General features: G+C 57.7%; 1 protein-coding gene across 3 annotated transcripts in view; it reads left to right on the top strand.

Moving 5' to 3' along the window:
* SFSWAP (splicing factor SWAP) overlaps positions 1-6,776 on the top strand; it is an 89,224-nt gene extending 82,448 nt beyond the window's left edge. For 2 of the 3 annotated variants that reach the window (XM_068562549.1, XM_068562552.1), the window contains exons 16-18: positions 4,678-4,833; positions 6,008-6,080; positions 6,463-6,776. In XM_068562549.1, coding sequence (XP_068418650.1) covers positions 4,678-4,833; positions 6,008-6,080; positions 6,463-6,528 — 295 coding nt within the window. In that variant the 3' untranslated portion in view covers positions 6,529-6,776. The remainder of the gene's footprint in view (positions 1-4,677; positions 4,834-6,007; positions 6,081-6,462) is intronic. The other variant, XM_068562550.1, reaches the window with a different exon arrangement.
* The last annotated feature ends 12,638 nt before the right edge of the window (positions 6,777-19,414 follow it).

Genomic DNA, 19,414 nt, shown 5'->3' with positions numbered 1-19,414 from the left:
ACTTTTATCAGTAGAGTCTAACAAACATTCAAGAAAAAAGGGATAACCAATTTTAAAGACACTTCAAAGGAAATAGAAGAGAGAACACTTCCCAGTTCACCTCATGAGACCGTCCTAAAGCAGATGGACAGTGTGTGCACATCTGTGTGGTGTGGAGTGTGGTGTGTTTTGTTGGGGGGGTGTGGATGTGTGTGCACACGCATGTGTTTATTCATAAACTAATACTCTCAGGAAAATAAGTGCAAAAATCCTTAACAAAGTATTAGCTAATTTGAGTCTAGCAATTAACTAAAAGGATAATACATCAGGACCAAATGGGTTTTGTCTCAGAAATGCAAGGTTCTTTAACATTCAAAAACCAGTCATTGTAGTTCACAGTATTAACAGAAAAAGTGAAGAAAATCATATGACATCTCAATAGATGCAGAAAAAATATTTGACACAATTCATCACCCATTCATTAAAAAGAAAAAAGGGGGGGAAAAAAAAAACTTGGCAAAGCAGGAATAGAAGGAATCTTTCTCCATCTGGTAAAGGGCATGTTTGTTTTTTTTTTCCTGGCCACACCCTGTGGCTTGTGGGATCTTAGTTCCCCAACCAGGGATTGAACCCGGGCCCTCAGCAGTGGAAGTGTGGAGTCCCAATCACTGGACCGCCAGGGAATTCCCAAAGGACATCTTTGCAAAACCTACAGCTAGCATCACACTTACTGGTGCCTTCCCCCTGAGATCGGAGACAAGGCCAAGGTGTCTGCTCTGTAATAGAATTCATAGCCTCGACAGTGCGGCAAGAAAAAAGAAATAGAAGGCCTAAAGATTGCAAAGGAGAGCATAAAACTGTGTCTTCTTACATAATCATGTAAAATCTTAAGGAACCTCTAAGTTTATTTCTGTATACTGGCCTAGAAGAACCGAAAAATGAAGTTAAAAACAATACTAATTGGAACAGTATCAAAAAAGCAAAGTACTTATGGATAAATGTAAGGAAATATGTATAAGATCTCTCTACACTGAAAATCACAAACCATTTCAGAGAGAATGTTTAGGAAACCTAAATCAATGGAGGGAAAGTCCATATTCATGGATTGGAAGGCTCCGTATTGTTCAGATGGCTCTTCTCCACAGAATGATCTGCAGATCCAATACAATCCCAATCAAAACTCCCCTAGGCTTCTTGTAGATACTGGCGCGCTGACTAGCGGTCAAAGCAACCTTGAAAACTAAGTTGGAGGACTCTTGCTACCAATTCAAGACTTTACTAGAGAGCTACAGCAGTAATCAGTGTGCGCTGTACACCTGAAAAAGGTGAAGAGCCAAAACAGTGCAGTGAGGAAAAGTCCTTTCAGCACAACTTGATTGAACAACTGGACGTCAGAATGGAAGAAAAGTGACCTGTACCCCAGATACCAAGCTTACCTCAAGGTGGATCACAGACCTCGACATGAAAACTAGAACCATTCTGTTTCTGAAGAAACAAGGAGAATACATTTATGAGGTGGCAGAGATTCCTGAGGATGTAGAAAATCCCACCGTAAGAGAAAAAAATTATAAATTTGACTTCATTGAAATTAAAAGCTTCATTCAAAAGGGACAGTTAAGAAAGTGCATCGGCAGGCCCCAGACGGGGAGAAATATTTGCAGTGTGTATCTTTGACAAAGGCCTATGTCAGGTCCAAAAAGGCAGCCCGATTAGAAAAGGGGCAGAGGGCTTGAGAGACATTTTGTAGAAGAATGTATTTGCGGTCCATTTCTCCGTCGGTCTGGAAGGTTGTCGTCATCGAGCTGTCGAGGAGAAGAGCTTCGAGTCCCTTAGCGAGACCTCAGCTGTGCAGCCTCCTGGCCAGGCGTCTGCAGTTTCCTGCTGCTGGAGCATTCGGTGTGTCCCCGGGTGTTGCAAGCTGTCTGTAAGCTTGCTGTGGCTGAACCAAGAAGGAAGATGTCTACAGAAGTGATGATTCCGTAGAAGATTTTGAGGAGATGAGGAAGGCTGGTATCTCTTAGAGCGCAAAGTGATTTTGGAATGTAAAGAATCTCTTTGGGTTGAGTTCCACGGTGGTTTGTCACATACTTGTGTTTCGAAACTATGAACTGTGCATATCTGGGCTAAGGAATAGTTTCTCTTGATAAATAAACCACAGATACCTTGGTGGAAAAAAAGAATATATTTAAATAGCCAGTGAAGGTAGCATATGAAAAGGTGCCCAGCTTCCTCAGTCATCTGTCGGGGAAATGCAGATTAAAACCACAGTGAGGTGTTCTTTACACTGACAAGAACGGCCGAAAATAAGCAAGACGGGCATGACTAAGTGTTGAAACACTTGGGAAACAGTTTGGTGGTTTCCTACAGAGTTAAACGTGTACTGCTGCATGGCCTGACCGTGCCAGTCCCAGGTGTTTACTCGCCATAAACATTTGACCACAGACGCAACTTGGTTTGTAATTGCTAAAAACCGGAAACAACCCAGGTGTCTGTTAACAGGAGAAAGCCTCAACCAGTGATGGCAGATTCATACAGTGTAATGCTACCCAGCAGCGAAAAGAAACCCACCTCACGAAGAATCTCAGAAACATCCTGCTGAGCGAAAGAAGCCAGTCACAGAAGACTAATACTGTGTGATGCGATTTATCTGAAGTTTTCATTCATGCGATAGAAATCAGAGCAGTGCGTATCTGTGATGGTGGGGCAGGGGACGCAGATGCCTGACAGCATCAGTGGAAGAACCTTCTGGATGGTAGAATTTCCTGGTCGTGACAGGGGTCTGGGTTTCACCATCCATGTCTGCCAGAACTCATCAAGTAGCACTTCAGACCTTTGCATTTCGCTGGATATAAAGCACACCTCAATTTAAAAAACAAAAAGATTACTTAATTCCTTAAGCGAACGCTTAGAAAGTCTTGTCATGAGATCAAGTTGTAGTGAAATTGAACGTGATTTACAGTTCAGGATTGCTCACCTACCTTTAATTAATTCATGTAGGCAGCCGTAGGAACTTAGCCGGATTTGGGGCTGAAATCATTTGGGACGTATGTCACGTCCCAAATAAATATTTTATTTATTTTTTTATTTGCTGCTTCCTTTGAAATCCTAGCCATGTGTTTACAGACAAAAAGTCACAAAACGTCTGCAGTGTAGGAAGTAGGCCTGTGGTGTGCACTTCGCACTTCTGTGTACCCAGCACCTCTTCTTTATGGACCACTTCTCTTGCTCCTGGCCTGCAGGTAGGCCAGCGCACCAGGGACACTTCCCACAGCTGAACTGAAGTTGCCCGGCTGCCACCACCCAGGGCCAGCTCCGTGTTGTTGAGGCAGAGCCAGAAAGCCGCGCCCTGCCCGGCGGGAGGGTCAGCTTGCTTCGCTGGCCAGCAGCCTCCTGCACCAGGGGTCCACGGGACCGCCCCAGGGAAGTGCCCTGACGAGTGACAGGCGGGCTGACAGGTGCACTGGTCTTGGGGTGGGTGGGCGTGTAGACAGGCCCTGGGGTGTCTCCAGGTTGGGAAGGGCCCATGAGCCGCCTGAGTCCCGAGGAGCCAGGAGGGGTGTGAGCTGTGCAGGCGGTGACCCAGGACGTGCGTATCGAGAGCAGTGGCGACACGCAGGGGAAGTGACAGCGCCAGGAGCCCGTCGTCCACCCCCCGGCCGCGCTCTGAGGACGAGGGCGCGGGCATCGGGCATCGGGCGGTGTCTTCCGAGGTCCAGTTCCTGTCGGGTCGCCCAGCTGCCCACGGCCAGGGATCCACCCTCTCGTGCTTTGCAGCAACACGCAGCCCGGGAGGAAGGGGGGAGCGGCAGAAACTGAGACGGGGGCTGATGAAACCAGCGGTGACCTGTGCCTGCAGAGACTCCAGGAGACGCGGTCCCAGCAGGAGGGCGGCCTGCAGCTGTGGCGCCCGCGGGTTCTGGAGGGCGGCCTGCAGCTGTGGCGCCCGCGGGTTCTGAAGGGCGGGCAACGGTGGTCTCAGGAGAAGCGGGGAGGGGCCTGCACCTCAGCGCTTCCTCCACCTGCACATTCCCTCTTGCTGGCTGTGCTTCAGGGCCGTGGGGAGGAGGGTCACAGGGCAGGGCGTGGAGTGGAGTGAGACCTGCCTCTGGGCGGGAGGCGGTGGGCCCAGGCGAAGTGCAGTGCGGGCTGCGGGTCTGGAGGGGGAGGAGGAGCTGGGGGGCGTTTCTGACGTGGAATCACGGGCCTTGGCGACTCGGAGGACGTGGGCCGTGGGCAGCGAGGCACGGCCGTGAGGGCCGGTGGGAGAGCAGGTGGCCCCGGGGGCCCGTCAGCCTCAGGCCGGAAGGACACGCGAGCGTCTGTGCTCGCAGCGCTCGGTGTTAATGATTTTCCACTTCGGGTTGGAAGTTCCCATTAAGTCAGCGTAAAGGAACAAGCAGTACGAACAGCGCTTGGTTACTTGTCTTGGGTTATTTTAAATGCAGATAAAGTGCTGATCGTGTTTTAAACCCACAGACACCTGACTTGAGGACTTCTGCCGAGAAGGTGGTCTACGTTTTACTTCTGCACGACTTTTGTTATATCCATCCGTTTCAAGTTCATTAAACGTGTATAGCTTTAAAAAGGAGTCAATGTGTATAGAAGGGTGGGTGAAATTGCCGCATTGTCCCATGGAGAGCACCCAGAACTCCTTCAGAGCCAGCGCTGTGCCTTTGTCTGAAACCGCTTTCCTTCCAGAAGCCCCCATGAGAAGAAGAAGAAGAGGCGCTCACGGTCGCGGACCAAGTCCAAGGCCGGCTCCCAGCCAGCCTCCCCGAGCAAGCAGGCCGCGCGCCGGCACTCGGCCAGCATCTCTCCTGTGGAGAGTCGGGGCTCCAGCCAGGAGCGCTCCAGGTAACCCCGCCCTGACCTCTGGGCCACGGGGGTCACCGAGAAGGGGCGGGCTGGCAGACCCCCGGCCCCGGGCCCTGCGCCCCACATCCTCCTGCATGTGTCACTCGGGCTCCAGACGAGGAGAGGGCGGACACTGAGGTGGGTCAGCACCGAGGCCGCCTGGGCAGCGCGGGTCCAGAAGCCGCCTCCGGTGCCCCGGGCCGCCCGCTCCGCGCTCGGGCAGAGGGAACTCTGTGAGCGTGTGCGGGGCGGCCGCGTAGTGTGCCAGCAGCGGTCCCCAAACCAGTGTCTCTCCAGGCTCCCCGCCGATGGTGCCTTGTCCTCACGTGGGCCGTATGGGGTGGGAGCTGGGGAGCCCGCTGTGACCAAAGGAGGGGTCAGGCAGTGGACTCCGCAGCGACAGGGGCCCAGGACCCCCATCCACCCATCGCTCCCTCTCAGCCCGAGCAGGCAGGGGTGAACCCGTCACTTCCTGACCGCGCAGGCCGTGGGGATGTCGGCGTCCACACTGATGGTCCCGCGGTCTCCCCGTGCCAGCGCAGGTGACCCCCGTTGCCTGGCTGCCCGTGGTTGTCGGGGGACATTTGCCAGACAGTCCTGTTTCGAAAAGCCGCCCGCCCACACCCACCCACCCAGAGCCTGGGCAGGGGTCGGGGGCAGGGGATCAGGTCCTCCATCCCGCCTGTAGACCCCCTGCTTCCGCCAGTGTGCGTTACGGTGCCCGATGCTGGTGAGTGAGCAGCAGAGGCCGCAGCTCACGTGAGGTGGGTCAGAATCTAAGGTGCGGCTTCTTTAAAGGTAAAACGTGACTCAGTACAGGCCCCGACCACCACTTGTGTGTCGTGTCCAGGCCCCCCGAAAGTCCTCACGATGCGCCAGAGGCGCCCACTCGGGTTGTGGTCAGACTCAGGGAGTGTGGCGCTAGCTTTCTATGCTTCTGTCCTTTTCTTCATCTCTTTTTTTTTTTTTTAATGTGTCTTATATAATGTTTATATGAACATATCTTTGAGTAATGTTGCATTTTATGAAATATTTCAAATGTGTTACATAAAATATAAAAGTGAAATACATATATTTATAAATGTTGATTTCTTTTTTAAGGATACCGGAAACAGGTAAAACGGCTTTTTAAAGTATATTTTAAGCCTCTGACCTCTCTCTTTACTTGCGTTAGGGGAGTTTCTCAGGAAAAAGACGGTCAGATCTCCTCAGCAATTGTTTCTTCCGTGCAGAGCAAAATCACTCAGGTAAGGTGGGAGTGGGTCTCTCTTTCCTCCCATCTTCTTCTAAAGGGCCTAGTTTCCACTCCCTGTGTCCCCTCATCTTGTGGGTCCTGACGGGGGATCCCGGCTGGTCCCCTGGAGGCCGTGGTGTCGGCGTTGCCCGGGGCAGCTGGTCCCTGGGCCCCCCTTTCCGGGCAGCCCCGTCTCCTCCTTCCTGGCCAGGCCTGAGCGTCTCCTCCTGGGCCCTGAGCCTGCCTGGGTGTGTCCCCAGCCACCCAGCACGTTGCCCCCAGTTTCCTCGGTCTTCACCCGCTAACACGTTCGCGAGCTACTTCGCTGTGTGGAGCGTCCGCTCCCCGAGTCTTAACGGGAGCCCCAGGGATGCCCTCTGTCTCTCCTCGCACAGGACCTCATGGCCAAAGTAAGAGCGATGCTCGCAGCTTCCAAAAACATGCAGACCAGTGCCTCCTGAGACTCGGCCGTGGGCGACTGGGCCTGGGGCCCCAGGAGCTGGCAGAGCAGAGAGCCCCGTCCTGCAAAGACCATCCCGCTGGGGCTCCTGGACGGTTGGCGGGTTTTGTAAATTAATTTTTGATGACATTTTAGGTTTAAGATTTTTGACCAGCAGTCTCTTACCTGTATATTTGTAAATAATATCCTGTTTCTGTGAAAATGTATTATCAAATAAAATGGGAGGAAAACACCTTTTCTAGCTAGTAACCGTGGGCAGTTTCTTCCTTGTTTGGCTTGTGAGTTCTTTACTGTTTGCCGTCTGTCACTGGCCTCTAACACTTGCCACGTGGGTGTCGCGCGGCATGGGGACGGCTGTAGGGGTCGCCTGTCCTGCTCCCCCGGCCCTGCACCGGGGCACAAGGCCACAGCCGTTTCAGCCCCCGCAAAGCAGGAGAGGCAGGTGGCCTGGAGGTCCGGCCCCACCCCGCCCCCTGGGCAGGGCGTCGCCGTTTGGGTGGGTTTCTTTCTATGTTTAGCACCAAGATGTCCTCCACGTTCACCCGGATGGATGGTGCTGAATGAGGCCGTCCCTTCACTGGGCCCTGCTCGGCTGGCCCCCGGTGAGCCCACCGCAGGCTTCAGCCACGGCCACGGAGGGGCGCTTGGTGGCGTCACGCGGGGTCCCGGGCCTTTCTCTGCAGAGTGCTCACGGCCCCGGGTGGTCTGTGCCTCCCCTCGAGCACCAGCAGTGGGGGCCTCCGGCGCCGCAGCACGAGGGTCCCGCGCAGCCCTCTCACACGCGCCTGCGCCCGAGACGGAGTCCGCCCTCGTTCTGCCCGTCGTCCAAAACCCAGAAATGGAACCTTGACGTTTTCCTGCTTAGAAAGTAGACCCCTTCCCAGGAGTCCTGCTCGAGATCTTCGGGAAAGCAGGACACACCCCTGGGAGCTGTCTGTGGGCGGATGGGAGGGGGCGGGGCCACGGGGGACGGGGCCGCGGGCGAGGACCCACTTCCCGCTCTGGCCAAGGTCCCGCTGCCCGGCAGGCGCGTAGGCAAATCGGTGTCGTGCACACCTGTCCCTTCGCACAGTTGGTGGCCACTTCACGCAGAGTTCTGTACTTTGTCCTACGTGTTTGCCTTTGAGACAGGGCCGTGTCGGCACTTAAGGACCCGCCCTGGCCATCGCCGTCCACTGGACGCGGTCCTGGCACACGGACCGGGTGCGTGTGTGTCGGGGGCATCCTCCCGGATGGACGCCAAGTTTCCTGCTGTTTGAAGCGTCCCCCCACGAGAGCCAGCCACACTGGACATCCTGGTGCAGGCGTCACCTGGGCACACAGGTACCACGGAGGCTGCAGACTCCATCCCTAGCGGTGGAAGTCACAGGGAACGTGTGCTCTTGATTTCGATGCAAGTAATTGCCTTCCAGAAAGGGCTCTCTGCCAACCAAACCCGAGTGCCTTTTCTGCACCCTCCCCAAAGCCGTGTGACGCAAACGTCACCGTTACCTTGGCTGAATCAGAAAGATACAAAGTTCTCACATTTTAATTTCATTTCTTTAATCATGAGTAAGATTGAGCAACTTCTCTGTGTTTAAAAATCCATTTGTATTTCTCCTCTGTAAACCAACCTTGTACTTCGGCTGTTCATTACTATTGAGTTTCTTACTGCACTGTAGGCGCTCCTTTCTGCATTATTTATTTTGTAAATAATTTTCTCCCAGTTTGTCACTTCCTCTCTCGACTTTATATTTTTAACCTGCAGAAACTGCTTTTTTTACACGGTCCTTCATTTTCCTCATGGCGTATGGGTTCTGTGTCCTTAGACACGACTGGTGAGCCCCGACCGTGACCTTCTCTCTCCCTGCTACTTGCGCGCCTTTGCTCTTCTGTGCAGAGCCGTCGATTGGCTGCATCGTTTCCACTGTGAAGGAACGGGGCTTACGAGCCGGAGGAAGAGTCCTGGCAGGAAAATGACCACTGGGGCCGACACCAGCAGGACAGCCACTGACCGAGCGCTGTGGAGCCTCTGTGACGGGGGTGCATCCTCCGACGTCAGCTGCGGGGAAGCCCTGGCAGAGGACGCCCGGGCTGGGGCCGTGGGCTTCGTCCGGCGTCTGTCAGGCCCCGTCTAACACGGCGGACATTTCTGTTTGCGGCCAAGCGGGCTGGGGTGATGGCGGGTGACGTCAAGCTGCCCGGGGAGCTTCGTGGTGCAGTGAGGAGACGCGGTCTTTACACGGACGTCGCCCAGACGACACCTGCCATGGACTCGGTGTCGGGGTCCGTGACACTGGCGACCACCATCACCGCCGCGGGAACTGGAGGAGAGGAGGTCCTCAGTCCGGTCTCCCATCGGTCGGCGCTGGTCCAGGCAGGATCCCGGGGCGGGAGGTGGGGCAGGCGTGGCAGCTTCCTGCACCTAAAAATGCCAGGGAACCGGGCTCTTCACGGTGTGTATGACGCACGAGTCATCCCTGCTGCTGCCGAAGCCACGCACACCGGCCCCGGGATGTGCTCTGTGGGCGACTGGGGATGGGGAACTCGGGGCCCCCGGGGATGGACTGCCCTCCTGTCACTGGGCAGCTTCCCGTGTTCTCAACATTCTGCTAAATACTTTTTCCCCTTTAAAAATATTCTCTCCTTGGGAACGTGCCGGCGGTCCAGTGGTTAGGACTCAGCGCTTTCACTGCCGAGGGCCCGGGTTCGATCCCTGGTCGGGGAACTAAGATCCCACATGCCGCGGGGCAGCTAAGCCCGTGCGGGGCAACTGAGCCCGTGTGCCGCAACGAAGACAGGACGCAGCCAAAAATAAATATTTTTAAAAAAACACATTCCCACCAGCTTCCAGTGAGGCTTTGCCTGGATGTCCCCGCCCGCCCGGGTGAGACCTGCGTCCAGATCAGCTCGCTCTCCGTGACCCAGATTCCCGGAGAGAAGAGACGACGGGCAGCGGGAGAGAGCCAAGCAGAGAGCGCCGGGGCCGGGCTGCTGCCAGGAGGGGCTGGAAGCTCAACCCGACGGCCGAACCGACAGGCGGTTTTCAGCAGTTTGGGGTTCCATTTGTGTTGAATAAGTGAGTCCTCCACCTGCTTAAATATTACTTCCTTGTGTGTCCTTCCAAGTTGCTTTTTACAACTACAAGGAAGTGGGAAATTATGGTCTCCTCCGCCCGGCCCACGTCCGCATCCCCGTCTCCTACACACAGAAAAGCAAACTGCGTGCCTGCTTCCCCTGCGCCTGCGGTTACTCTGCGTCTTGGAGCTACTTCTGTATCTGTACAGAAAGCTCCTTTATCTTCTCTGTAATAAGCTTTAGAACACGTTTCGATTTATTGAAAAAGTATGAAGAGAAAGTTCTCACAGGCCGGCCAGCACCCCTCACCCCGCACAGTTCGCTGCACCGACAGGAGGGACACGTGTCGCTCTCCGGGGCCGACGCTGATCCGTTTCCGTCACCTGCCGCCCACGCGTTCAGACCGCCCTGCCTCTGACCGGCGCCCCTCCCTCCAGCCGCCTCCAGCTCCTCGGGGGGCCCTCACCGCCCGTCCCTGACGACGGGCGGGGGGAGCGGCAGAGGGCGTCTCCGCTGACCCGGCCGAGGGTGGAGTCGGGCAGGGCAGCTCCCGGCGTGGGGCTGGGGGAGCCCGAGTAGGAGCGGCCCTTCCACCTCCCGGCGAGGGAGCAGGCGAGCGGCTGCCCTTCTCGGTCTCCCTCCAGCTCTGTCCGGGCTCAGCGCCGGCAGGGGCTTCGGCGGGCACGGCGTGGCCATAGGTCCCCGGGCGAGAGAGGGACGCAGGCCAAGCCCCAGGGAAATCGGGCGCGGCTGCCCAAAGAAGGTGCGAAGGACGCCGGGCCCTCCGAGAGCCAGCCGTTCACCCCGCTCCGTGCCCGCGGGTCGGGGGCTGCCTGCCTGGCATCTGGGGCCGGTGCTGAGTCCCCGTGACAGACCAGGCCGCCCCGCCGTCCACGCAGCCAGCAGGCGTCGGGCTCCGGCTTCGCAGGGCTGGCGGGACAGGACGCTGGCACGCGTTGCCTCCACAGACGGGCGTGCGAGGGCAGGGCCCCAACTCACTCCACCTCGGGGGGCGTGAGCTACTCATCGCGGGCAGCTCAGGGGAGCTGGGGCGGGGGGGGGGGGGGGGGGTGGGGTCAGGCGTTAAGCGGGGTTTGAGGAAGCACGGCCAGCGGCTCCCCGTTCATTCTGACGTTCAAGCTGCACAACCAGCGCCGGGGTCTCCCGGGACAGAGGGAGCGGGCGGAGGGCAGGCCGGCTGCGCCCTCTAACGCAGAGACCCTCTGTGGGCGCACGGGGCCTCCCAGCTCTCAACTCGGTGCGCAAAACCCACTCCAGGGGCCAGCGCCCTCCAGCCCAGCGTGGGCCCGGGCTCAGCACACGGGCCAGGTGATGACAAAGCCCTGGAAGCGGGAGGCCCGACAACACAGCCTGGTCCACGGCAGCGGTCGGTGGGCCTGGGGGAGAGGGGACGCCGAGCAGAGGGCAGGAATGGGGGCGGAGCCAGGCCTTCCGGGCTCAGTGACCGATGAGGGAGACAGACAGAGACACAGAAAGAGGAGCCCAAAGTGACTCCCAGGGTCCCAGGTCAGCAAGGGGAGAGGCCGGATGATCCCTGTGGTGACGGATTAGATGCGGAGACCTCAGCGTGAGCGCACGTGTAGCTGAACGTAGCTACGGGAGGTTGCATGTAGAAGCGTTTATGCATATGTGCGCGCACCCAGGTTACTACACACGCGGGTTACTACACACACATACTTCTTTCAGCTGACACACGAGACCCCAGGAGCACCTGGATGGGATCCCAGAACAGAAATAGGACGTTAGGGGGAAAATGAGAAAGTCTGATACAGCAGGGACCTCAGCTAATAATAATGCGTGGACATCAGTTCACTGCTGGTGACACGTACGATGTTAACAGCACAGGAAAGTAGGTGCGAGGCACACGGGCCCTTTCTGCACTGTCTTCACAAGTTTTCTGTAAATGCAAAGCTGTTTCAAAAAGTTTCTTTTTCTGGCCGCACCGCGGGGCGCGCGGGATCTTAGTTCCCCAATCAGGGATCCCCCTGCAGAGGAAGCAGAGTCCTAACCACTGGACCGCCAGGGAATTCCCAAAGTTTACTTTTTTAAAAAAAAGAAGAAAAGAGAAACTCAAACACGCAAACTCTGCCTTCTAAAGCCGGCACCTAGGAACGCCCGCGTTCTGAACGCGCGTTAGCTTGTGCGGTGAGCGCACATAAGCCGTCAAACCTGCTGGCCCAGCGCGCTTGGAACCCTGGGCCCCAGAGTCCGGCGGGGAGGGGACAGGGGCGTCACTCGGGAAGAGTGGCCTCAGTCACACATGGCGTCCATCGTATGCAGAACGCCTGGTGGGCACCGTCGCCTGCTGCTGAGGCTGCCATCCGAACGCGGGTGCCCCTCGACTGGGCTCCAGAGCTAATCTTCCAAAACGTCGTGTGACTAGAGAGCTGGAACTAGGGGCTCGAACGCTACCAGAGGAAATACTTGTTGACTTCAATCAAGTCAAGGTGGAGAGCTGCATTTCCTTTTGCCATTATTTGTAACAGACTTGTTCAGAATGAGCGCTTCTGGGTTAAAGACACACAGTAAGCAGTTCTACAGAAATAGCTATCACGCCCAGGTTTCCAGCCTGGGCTTCGGGGTTCACAGCTACACCTGCCACGGAGTCAGGAGTGCAGGGGGTGTGGTGGGGAGCTGACGCACCCGCGCTGGGGACACACGGGTTTGCCTGGCGTGGCTCATCCATGGGACTGTCCAGGCAGGAGGCTGCCGGCCAAAGGTCTCAAACGGGCCTCGTGCCCGCAGCACGTGGCTGGCAACTGGAGCCGCCAGAGTCAGCATGCCGGGCAGCAGAGCAGCGAGAGAGCGACCCAGGACCAGCCTCTGGGGAGCCCCGCGCGAAGGGCTGGGCGGGGGGAGCTGAGGGCCCGGGGGACCCGGGACACCAGGCCTCTGGAGCCCCGGCAGTGGCTGGTCCGCTCACTTCCTCGCCGCCTTGGCGGTGGGCTGGGGCAGGCTCCCCTCGAAGGTGGAGGATCCTTCCTGAGGCCCTCATGGTGCTGCTGAGAGCCACTGAGGGCAGGACAGCAAAGCCCCCGGCCTTGAGGGGGGCCCGGAGTGAACAGACGAGAAGGTACCAGACGGCGGGTGGTGGGGGCTGTGCAGCGGGGAGTGGGGCGAGGGCAGGGGCTGCTTTGCAAAGGCTTCAGCCAGGGGGCACCTCTCAGGAAGAGGCGCGGGCGAGACCTGCGGGAAGTAATGAGGGTCGGGGGGAGCTCTGGGGCGGGGGGCCTGGGGTGAAGGAGGAGGGGCGGAGCAGACTGGGCCCACGGGCTTGGGGTGCGAGCTGGGACTTGCCCCCCGAGCACAACGGAAGCCCCTGACGCTGAGGCAGGTGGCACCATCCCTCCACGTGTGGGGAAGGTCGCCCCGGCCCTGGTTTAGCGAACAGCAGGAAGGCAGGGTGGGCACAGCTGGGAGGTGTGTCAGGGTCCTGGGCAGCCGCCCAAACCACCACTAAGCAGGGTTTGAAAACCCAGGAGTTTGTCCGCTCAGTTCTGGGGGCCAGAAGCCCGAGGCCCGGGTGCCGCAGGGCTGGGGCTCTGAGGGCGGATGCGCTGCTGTTCGTCCCGCCCCTGGTGCTGCCGGCGTCCTGGGCGCTGCTGTGTCCTTGGCTCGTGGCCGCACGGCTCCCGGCCCTGCCGCCACCTGCCCGTGTGCTTCCCGCCTTCTCACCTCCTCTCCAAGGACTCTGTCACTGGGTTCAGGCCCCACCCGGACAATCCAGGATGGGCTCATCTCCAGCCTCAGCTTTGATTCCATCTGCAGCAACCTCTTTCCAGATAAGCTCACATTCTCAGGTTCTGGGTGGACGTGAGTTTGGGGAGACACCACTCGCCCCGATACAGGGCCTTGGAAGGAAACTCCAGATGCTGTGCAGGGGCAGGCCTGAGCTCCGAGGAACACTCGGCTATAGGCTGAGGGCAGTGTGGGCGTCAGACGCTCTCCGTGCGTTCCCAGCCGGCTGCGCTCCTCCAGGACTGTTTAAGAAGGAGCATCCCTCCCCCTCCCCCCGCCCTCCCCCGCCCCTCCCCTCCCCCGCCCTCCCCCGCCCCTCTCCTCCCCCACCCACCCCCCGCCCCCTCCCCTGCCCTCCACCCACCCTCTCCCCATCCCTCCACCCACCCCTCCCCTCCCCCGCCCTCCCCCCGCCCCCTCCCCCGCCCTCCACCCACCCCCTCCCCATCCCTCCACCCACCCATCCCCTCCCCCGCCCTCCCCCCGCCCCTCCCCCTCCCCTCCCCCATCCCTCCCCTCCCCCTCCCCTCCCCATCCCTCCCCTCCCCCGCCCTCCACCCACCCCTCCCCCGCCCTCCACCCACCCCTCCCCCCCACACGGACAGAGCACAGACCTGACAGCGCCTCCAACAGCTCACCAGCCTGCTTAACTTTCCTTGTTCTTTAATGTGTGTTTAATAGGGATGCACGGTGAAGAGCTGTGTCTTGCTGAGTCTAGAAAGCTCTTCCCATAAGTCGGAAACCAACTGCACGTGACAAAGCAGCCCGTCACCGTGTGCATGGCAGCCCTTCCCTTTCCTCGCGCTCTCTGAGATCGTGGTACCGCTGATTCGGTGATGCACAGTAACTTGGCTTCTTCTCAGTTTCACAACCTGCTGACCCCTGCGAGCAGCTGTCCACTGTGCAGCCGGGGCCGGAAGAGCAGCGGCCACACAGCACAGACGGGGCAGGCGGGTCCGGCCTGCCGGCCCTTCACCAGCGGGCCTGGAGCAGAGCCCCTAACCCGTCATCCCCATCTTTCCTTTTAAGCGGTGACTCACACACCATGCCACTCACCCCTTTAAAGTGGCTTTTGGTACACTCATAGCACCGTCCAACCATCAACCACTATCCAATTCCAGAACATTCCCACCACCCCAAAATAAACCAACCACCTACTCATTACCAGTCGCCCCCCTTCCCCTCCCCCAGCCCCTGGCAGCCACCGCTTTGCTTCCCATCTCTCCGGATCTGCTGGTTCTGGACATTTCCTATAAATGGAATCGTACACCTCGTGGCCTTGTCTTCCTGTTTTTTCCACTTACATAGTGTTTTCCAGGCTCTTCCATGCTGCAACATGCATCACAACTTCATAGCTTTTTAGGGCCGAATAATACTCCATTGTGTGGATACACCACATTTGTGTGTCCATTCATCACGGGTCAATGGATATTTGGGCAGTTTCCATTTTTTGGCCATTATGAATAATGCTGCAACGGACACTCATGCACAAGTTTGTCTGTGGACATAGGTTTTCAGCTTTGGTTCTTTTTAAATTGGGAGTAGCTACATCGCCTCCAAGTAGGGCAGCCAGAATTCACTGAGTTGGGTCTGTATGTCCTTAGATCAGTTCCCAGAGCACAGCAACCGGACGACAAGCCTGGAAAGGGTGCAGGAACATGCACTGCCGGCCTCTTTCCTGCCAACACCCCTTTCTGGCACCTGCACCCCAATTTTCCTCCGGAAAGCCACCCCTCCCCGACTTGGCCCATGTGGTAAGGTTGGGGCTGACAGGCCCTCAGCCCAAGACCCAGGCCAGCCAATCAGAACTCACCTCTGCTTGGCCCAGTGATGGGCTCAGGGAAGAGCACAAGACCCAAGTGAGACAACCCAGGACCTTCCCTGAAACGTTAGAAAGGGCCTCCTCGGGACTTCTCTGGCGGTCCAGTGGTCAAGACTCCGAGCTGCCAGCACAGGGTGCACGGGTTTGATCCCTGTTTGGGGAACTAAGATCCTGCGTGCCGCGTAGCACGGCCAAAAGAAAAGGAGGGCCTCCTCTTCTGGGAAGGGTGGGGGAGCACGCAAGGTCAGCCAAAGGGAGGAAGCAGAGTCTGGGCCCAGAGCCCCTGGAACCAGCCATGCCTGAAACCAACTCTCTAATTTTCCCTCTTAAGCTGGGTTTCTCGGAGGCGCCTGAAATTGTTCCTCCTGCACAGGGACCAATGGGGCCAAGGGGGCCAGAGACTCGTCCTGGACGGAAGACAACGGGGAGCGCCGGAAAGCACGTCCCACAGACAATCCCAGCAGTTAGAGCAGCTTCTCTTCAAATACTAAGAGGTGAATACAAGTCTTCTGAACCAGAACTGATTTCTCTTGTAACGCCCTCTCTGGAGGCCGTGGCACGGGGACCCGCCTCCCTCTCAGGCAGGTCCCCCGGAGAGGGAGGGGCTGGGGTGCTCCCCGGGGGCACGGGCTGGGCAGAGGGTCCAGCTCCAGGACCAAGAGTTGCACTTGGGAGCTGAGTGGGGCGGGGCCCAGGGACACCAGCGACACCCCACCCCGGCCCCCATGGCCACTCGGCCCGCACAACCCCCTGTGCACCCGGTCCCCGCCCTGACGACCTCTCACCTCTGGCTACGACCCCCTCTCCCTCCATCTGGGCATCTGCTATGGGCTGAACTGTGTTCCTCCAAAATCTGGATGTTTCCGTCCTGACCCCCAGCACCTCAAGATGTGACTGTACTTGGAGATGGGGTCTTAAAGGTGATTAAGGTAAAATGAGTCCATAGGGTGAGCCCCGATCCAGTGTGACTGGTGTCCTTATAGGAGGAGGAGATCAGGGCACAGACACACACAGGGACGACCACGTGAGGACACAGGGAGGACACAGCCGTCTACACGCCCAGGAGAGAGGCCTCGGGGGAACCAGCCCTCCGACACCTCCATCTCGGACTTCCAGCCTCCAGGACACGGGACCATAAATGTCTGGGTGCTTGTTACGGCGGCCCTAGCAGACTCACACGGCATCTAGATACCAGCAAAAACATCCCAAATGTGGCAGTACTAAACACGTCCCAGCCATCCTGACTATCGCCCACGGCTGCGGCGGTCCGGGCTCGGCCGGGCAGTGCTCCTCAAGGCCTCCCTGCAGCCACCCCCCGACCACCCGAAGCTTCTTCACCCGCAAGCTGGCCGCTGAGCTGGGAAGACGCAAAGGGCCGGCTCGAACAGCTGGGGCTCCTGTGCGTCCTCTCTCTCTCTCCCTCTCTCCGCCCCCACTGAGATGGCAAGTGTCTTGCCCTGAGTGCCAGGGGGTCCAGGGAAGCCTGTGGCCTTTCCTAAGGCAGGCTCAGAAGTCATCACGTGAGCCCTTCAGGCCCATCTGCTGATGGAGGTGGACACGAAGGCCAGGGGTGTAGCCCCTGCTGGGAAGCATAGCCAAGAGTTCAAGGACAAGTTTTTTGTTATTGTTTTTGGCCGTGTTGGGTCTTCGTTGCTGCGTGCAGGCTTTCTCTAGTTGCGGCGAGCAGGGGCTTCTCTTGTTGCAGAGCACGGGCTCTAGGCGCGCAGGCTTCAGTAGTTGCAGCATGCGGGCTCAGTAGTTGCGGCACGCAGGCGCTAGAGCGCACGGGCTTCAGTAACTGCAGAACATGGGCTCAGTAGTTGCGGCACGCGTGCTTAGTTGCTCCGCGGCATGTGGGATCTTCCTGGACCAGGCCTTGAACCCGTGTCCCCTGCATTGGCAGGTGGATTCTCAACCACTGTGCCACCAGGGAAGTCCCAAGGACAAGTTTTAAAACCACCTCCCCCTCTCGGCACTCCAGCCCCATGCCTGAACCTCCAACACACAGAGGCTGCCCCGGGGCCTTTGCACGGGCTGGCCCCCTGGCTGACTGCTCTTCCCTCAGGCCTTTGCAAAGCTGACATCCCATCCTCCCGATCCCGCCCATAAGATGCACAGGAGTTTCCTGTGGCTGCAGTAACTGTGACCACAAACCTAGTGGTGCAAAGTGAGGCACATTTGTTCTCCCACTGTTCTGGAGTCCGGAGGTCTAGAGACAGTTTTGCTGGGGTGAAAGCAAGGTGTGAGCAGGGCTGGCTCCTTCTGGGGCTCCCAGGGAGGCTCTGCTCCTCGCCTCGTCCAGCTTCTAGAAGCACCTGCATCCCTCGGCTCCTGGCTGCATCACTCCGACCTCTGCTTTCATCACCACGTGGCCTCCTCCCCTGACTCTGAGCCTCCCCCGCCTCCCTCTTTCAAGGGCCCTTGTGAGGACACTGCGACCACCCCCATCTCAAGATCTCTAACTTAATCACATCTGCAAGGCTCCCCTTACCACATAAGGGGACACATCCATGGATTCCAGGGATGGGGCCTGGAACCTCTGGGAGCCACTGTTCCACTTTGCACCCGATTCATCTATGCCCACCCCGCCGGGTGTCAGCCCCACAAGGGCAGGGATTCAGGCATGCGGCCAGTGCCCCATCGCTCTGCTAGACTGAAGGCCTGGGGCCTGGTCTAAGGGCACCACCTCCCCTTGGGGCCCCATCTTGGAGGAGGGACCTCCTTGAGCAAGTTGACCTTTCCCATCCAACACACACCTGTACCCTGCTCTTCCCACTGACCTAGAGTTACACAAGCAAACCAGGAATAGCTGCTCCTGGTAAGAATGTAAAACCGTGCTGAGACACTGAAGGCCTTGGTCCCTTCACATCCTGGTACCTGCCTGTTGGTCCTCATCTGGTCCCCTGAGCAGACCAAGCTCAGAAGAGATGGCACATGTGTTTGTGGTACACATGGTAAATGTAACTATGTCGTTGTTTCGTGGGCTTTTTCTGCTCTCTGCTTTTTTTCTCATAATTTTCCTTTTCACTCAACAATAGGTCTGAGTAGCCTCGTTGGTACACCTGGATCTAGTCCACTCTTTCTCACTCAGTGTGGTGTTCCGTCTTTGGGGTACGTCCCAGTGTGGTCATCCCAGGCCAGCCACCAGCTTACACAGCACCTGCGGGTCTTAGAAGAGGTGCCCATTTCTGCAGCGGGACATGACCCCACCGCAGCAAACACAGGCCGGCAAACAGGCGCAGGGGGACTCTGCCCGTCACCCGTGTCCTTGACCACAGCCAGCACCAGCGCACACAGTTAGGCAGCTTCTGGGGGTTTTTTTTGGTTAACTATTACATCTTGCATCAGCCGTCTTGTACAAAGATGCGAGTGTTTTTCTAGGGCAGACACCAAGAATGCTGGGCCATAGGAAATGTACGTTTCAAATTTTAATAGCTGCTCCCTGATGGCCTCCCAGCGAGGCTGTACCAGCTGGCACCCCCTCCAGGAGCACCAAAGTCCCCCTTCCCTCCTCGGTGAGTGATGATAGATGACTTTCTCAACGTCGCCCATCTGATGGGTGAAAAGTGGCCTCTCGTCAGCGCTTGTATTTGGGCCACATTCAAATGCCAGAATGCAGTGGCAGACTCGAGGAGAAAACAGCAGCTGTGGTGCCACACAGCACCCGCCATGAAGTGACATGTCCCCCGACATCTAGCCAAGCATCCTTGGTTCCCGCACCATTCACCAGGCACCATCTGGACCTACCTAGGGAGAACCATGTCTGTCTGTCGGCCACTTCTTATGCTTGTGGCCCTGCCACCGCCACTGCCTTGGCTCTTCACCGCCTTCAGTGCCGCCTACAGCTCCTCAGCCAGCATCCCCTCTCAAATGCAGGAAGAACTGTTACACCATGGGGTCGACTGCTCCGGCATCTCTTCCGAGCCCCTTGAGCCAGCACTGGCTGCCACCCACCCTCCTTTACTCTGACGTCAGCATCTCAGTTCCTTTAGAAAACCCCTTCCTTCCCACCATCAGTGCAGGTGGCTCTGCTCACTTCCACCCCCCCAGCCACATGCTTGGTTAGGGATGGGCACACGGCCCACAGCGTCCAATGAGAGATGGCCCTGGGACTGTGGCCTGAGAGTCGGTTGGCCGGGTTTGCTAAACTGGAAGAATGTCGGGTGCAGCTGCCCGCTCTGTCTTTGCTGCCATTTGGAGAGATCTCGCCTGAGGATGAAGCCAACACAGAGATGGAGAGAGAAACCCT

This window comes from Eschrichtius robustus, chromosome 14 (genome assembly GCF_028021215.1).
Source record: "Eschrichtius robustus isolate mEscRob2 chromosome 14, mEscRob2.pri, whole genome shotgun sequence".
NCBI classification, from domain to species: Eukaryota; Metazoa; Chordata; class Mammalia; order Artiodactyla; family Eschrichtiidae; genus Eschrichtius; species Eschrichtius robustus.
The sequence above is the reverse complement of the archived record's forward strand: the minus strand, read 5'-3'. Positions and strand labels throughout refer to the sequence as shown.